The 5,000-nt window shown below is 50.5% G+C and overlaps 1 protein-coding gene across 1 annotated transcript in view; it reads left to right on the top strand.

The window, feature by feature from the left end:
• Positions 1–5,000, top strand: part of atp10a (ATPase phospholipid transporting 10A) — a 54,046-nt gene that overhangs the window by 43,441 nt on the left and 5,605 nt on the right. Inside the window, exons 18-19 of the mRNA XM_060867369.1 lie at positions 3,903–3,983; positions 4,069–4,173. Of these exons, the coding sequence (XP_060723352.1) occupies positions 3,903–3,983; positions 4,069–4,173 (186 nt within the window). The remainder of the gene's footprint in view (positions 1–3,902; positions 3,984–4,068; positions 4,174–5,000) is intronic.

The raw sequence follows: 5,000 nt of genomic DNA, 5'->3' as shown, positions 1-5,000 counted from the left end.
AGGCTGTCCCTCCGTCCGTGCGTCTCTCAGGCTGTCCCTCCGTCCGTCTGTCTCTCAGGCTGTCCCTCCGTCCGTGCGTCCGTCCGTGCGTCTCTCAGGCTGTCCGTCCGTGCGTCTCTCAGGCTGTCCCTCCGTCCGTGCGTCTCTCAGGCTGTCCCTCCGTCCGTGCGTCTCTCAGGCTGTCCCTCCGTCCGTGCGTCTCTCAGGCTGTCCCTCCGTCCGTGCGTCTCTCAGGCTGTCCCTCCGTCCGTGCGTCTCTCAGGCTGTCCCTCCGTCCGTGCGTCTCTCAGGCTGTCCCTCCGTCCGTGCGTCTCTCAGGCTGTCCCTCCGTCCGTGCGTCTCTCAGGCTGTCCCTCCGTCCGTCCGTCTCTCAGGCTGTCCCTCCGTCCGTCCGTCCGTGCGTCTCTCAGGCTGTCCCTCCGTCCGTCCGTGCGTCTCTCAGGCTGTCCGTCCGTCCTTGCGTCTCTCAGGCTGTCCCTCCGTCCGTCCGTCCGTGCGTCTCTCAGGCTGTCCCTCCGTCCGTCCGTCCGTCCGTGCGTCTCTCAGGCTGTCTGTCCGTCTATCCATTGGCCGCTGATGTTCACTGTGTGGAATCAGGAGCTGTAGTTTTGAGAAGTCTTTTATGTCGTGTGCCGTCGACACGTTTGCTGTAACGAATCGGCGCTCGGAGCAGCAGCTGGGCGGCGTGTCGTCGCCACGTAAGCCGGAGGACGGAGAGGAAAGTGTCTGATTCCTGAGGGACTGTTCATCATCACAGGGTGCTGGAGAACATCCAGGAGCTCAGCTGTGGAGAAGTGTGCAAAACTCAGCTGGGTTACAAACTCCACATCGTTCCAGAAGTTTCTTTCTCTATTCATTTATTTTTTCTTTCCCCTGAAGCACAAGACCACGTGTTGAAGCGGTGGTAAGAGACGTGTAGGAGGGGTTTTAACAGACATTCCTCACTTTATTGTCTCTTCACTTTCTATCATTTGTTCCCTCAGTATTTGTGTCTTCGTCTGTTTATCGGACACATCTGGAGCTTCTGACCTGTTTGGCTTGAACACGATCAGTAAATTAGACGTTTGTTGTGTTTATGTCTGTTATAAAGAATGAGGTTATAAACAGATAATAAGGACATTTTGCTTTTGACATTGAGCTTCTTCAGCCCAGTTCACCATTATAACACAACACCGTGACTCCTCAACACAACACTGTGACTCCTCAACACGACACTGTGACTCCTCAACACGACACTGTGACTCCTCAACACGACACTGTGACTCCTCAACACGACACTGTGACTCCTCAACACGACACTGTGACTCCTCAACACGACACTGTGACTCCTCACCACGACACCGTGACTCCTCAACCACGACACCGTGACTCCTCAACAGGACACTGTGACTCCTCAACCACAACACTGTGACTCCTCAACACGACACTGTGACTCCTCAACAGGACACTGTGACTCCTCAACAGGACACTGTGACTCCTCAACAGGACACTGTGACTCCTCAACCACAACACTGTGACTCCTCAACAGGACACTGTGACTCCTCAACACGACACTGTGACTCCTCAACCACAACACTGTGACTCCTCAACCACAACACTGTGACTCCTCAACCACAACACTGTGACTCCTCAACACGACACTGTGACTCCTCAACACGACACTGTGACTCCTCAACACGACACTGTGACTCCTCAACAGGACACTGTGACTCCTCAACAGGACACTGTGACTCCTCAACCACAACACTGTGACTCCTCAACAGGACACTGTGACTCCTCAACCACAACACTGTGACTCCTCAACACGACACTGTGACTCCTCAACACGACACTGTGACTCCTCAACCACAACACTGTGACTCCTCAACCACAACACTGTGACTCCTCAACACAACGCTGTGACTCCTCAACACGACACTGTGACTCCTCAACACGACACTGTGACTCCTCAACACGACACTGTGACTCCTCAACACGACACTGTGACTCCTCAACACGACACTGTGACTCCTCAACACGACGCTGTGACTCCTCAACACGACGCTGTGACTCCTCAACACGACACTGTGACTCCTCAACACGACACTGTGACTCCTCAACACGACACTGTGACTCCTCAACACGACACTGTGACTCCTCAACCACGACACTGTGACTCCTCAACCACGACACTGTGACTCCTCAACCACAACACTGTGACTCCTCAACCACAACACTGTGACTCCTCAACCACAACACTGTGACTCCTCAACCACAACACTGTGACTCCTCAACACAACGCTGTGACTCCTCAACACGACACTGTGACTCCTCAACACGACACTGTGACTCCTCAACACGACACTGTGACTCCTCAACACGACACTGTGACTCCTCAACACGACGCTGTGACTCCTCAACACGACGCTGTGACTCCTCAACACGACACTGTGACTCCTCAACACGACACTGTGACTCCTCAACACGACACTGTGACTCCTCAACCACGACACTGTGACTCCTCAACCACGACACTGTGACTCCTCAACCACAACACTGTGACTCCTCAACCACAACACCGTGACTCCTCAACCACAACACTGTGACTCCTCAACCACAACACTGTGACTCCTCAACCACAACACTGTGACTCCTCAACCACAACACTGTGACTCCTCAACACGACACTGTGACTCCTCAACCACAACACTGTGACTCCTCAACACGACACTGTGACTCCTCAACACGACACTGTGACTCCTCAACACGACACTGTGACTCCTCAACCACGACACTGTGACTCCTCAACCACGACACTGTGACTCCTCAACAGGACACTGTGACTCCTCAACCACAACACTGTGACTCCTCAACACGACACTGTGACTCCTCAACCACAACACTGTGACTCCTCAACCACAACACTGTGACTCCTCAACACAACGCTGTGACTCCTCAACACGACACTGTGACTCCTCAACACGACACTGTGACTCCTCAACACGACACTGTGACTCCTCAACACGACACTGTGACTCCTCAACACGACACTGTGACTCCTCAACACGACACTGTGACTCCTCAACACGACACTGTGACTCCTCAACACGACACTGTGACTCCTCAACACGACACTGTGACTCCTCAACCACGACACTGTGACTCCTCAACCACAACACTGTGACTCCTCAACCACAACACTGTGACTCCTCAACACGACACTGTGACTCCTCAACCACAACACTGTGACTCCTCAACACGACACTGTGACTCCTCAACACGACACTGTGACTCCTCAACACGACACTGTGACTCCTCAACCACGACACTGTGACTCCTCAACCACGACACTGTGACTCCTCAACCACAACACTGTGACTCCTCAACCACAACACTGTGACTCCTCAACCACAACACTGTGACTCCTCAACCACAACACTGTGACTCCTCAACCACAACACCGTGACTCCTCAACCACAACACTGTGACTCCTCAACCACAACACTGTGACTCCTCAACCACAACACTGTGACTCCTCAACCACAACACTGTGACTCCTCAACCACAACACTGTGACTCCTCAACCACAACACTGTGACTCCTCAACACCGTAACAGTATAATAAAATACCACAACACTCTGACAATATAACATGGCACCACAACAACACAACACCATCACAACTGTACAATACCAACATTACAACACAATGACACCCTAACAACATAACACAACAATTGGCTTAATTAAAAGACGTCTTCATGAGGAATCTGCTAAATATTCTTCATGTTTTGAATCTTCAGCTCGTTCCTCTTTCCTTCCTCTCTATCTTTAACCTTCTATCTTTCTTTTTTGTTATTCTTTCCTGATGAATTCTTTCTTTATCACTTGCTTCATTGGTTTTGTACTTTGTGTGTTTTCAGGAATATAAGCCCTACATGTTCTGGATGAATATGATCGATGCTTTCTACCAAAGTCTCGTCTGTTTCTTCATCCCCTACTTTGTGAGTCTTTTCTCAGTTGTTAGTTTGTGGGTTTTGTTTAATAAACAATACTAATTATTGTTGTTGTTTGTTGATGATGTCACAGGCGTACGCTGACTCTGATGTAGATCTGTTTACCTGGGGCACGCCCATCACCACCCTCGCACTCCTCACCATCCTGCTGCAGCTCGGCATCGAAACCAAAACCTGGGTGAGGAAACATCTGTAAACACACAAACACTTACAGAAGTATAGAACCTACAGCACTGCCGGTTCCCTGCTCTAATCAGCCCAGAACCTGTAGAACCTCCTGAGAAAGCTTCACTTCCTCCTGCTGTCTCTTTGTTAATGTTTCACTCTTTAGAACATTGAACTCTTTTATTTTCTTTCTAAATATATTCCCTTTTCTTACTTTTTATTTTTTGCTCTTATCCTTTTTGCTTGTTCACATTTTTTCTTGACCTCTATTTTCTTTCTTTTTTGATCTATCTTTCTTCCTCTTCTTTTTACTTTTTCTCTACTCTTTCCCTTCTTCTTTACATTTCTAGGTCTCTCTTACAGTCTGTGTGGGTTTTCAGTGTCCCAGTAAAGCTGTAGCAGATTTCTCCAACATCCCAGAACATGTAGGTGGTTAGTGACTCTAAATCACCCTTAGAGGTGCGTGTGCGTGTGTGCGTGTGTGCGTGTGTGTGTGTGCGTGTGCGTGTGCGTGCGCGTGCGTGTGCGTGTGCGTGCGCGTGTGCGTGTGTGCGTGTGCGTGTGCGTGTGCGTGTGCGTGTGCGTGTGCGTGTGCGTGCGCGTGCGCGTGCGTGCGCGTGCGTGTGTGTGTGTGTGTGTGTGTGTGTGATGGACTTGGATCCTGTCTTATTTCTCATCGTACTCAGAATTCTTCAGATTGACTCTGAATCTGTCCAGGATAAAGAGGCTGAAGATGATGAAGGAACATTTGTGTAGGAGCACACAGGGTGTAGGGAGCTGTGTGTAGGGAGCAGGGTGGGGTGTGTAGGGAGCTGTGTGTAAGGTGTTGTGTGTAGGGAG

Source organism: Tachysurus vachellii, chromosome 4, assembly GCF_030014155.1.
Source record: "Tachysurus vachellii isolate PV-2020 chromosome 4, HZAU_Pvac_v1, whole genome shotgun sequence".
NCBI classification, from domain to species: Eukaryota; Metazoa; Chordata; class Actinopteri; order Siluriformes; family Bagridae; genus Tachysurus; species Tachysurus vachellii.
The sequence above is the reverse complement of the archived record's forward strand: the minus strand, read 5'-3'. Positions and strand labels throughout refer to the sequence as shown.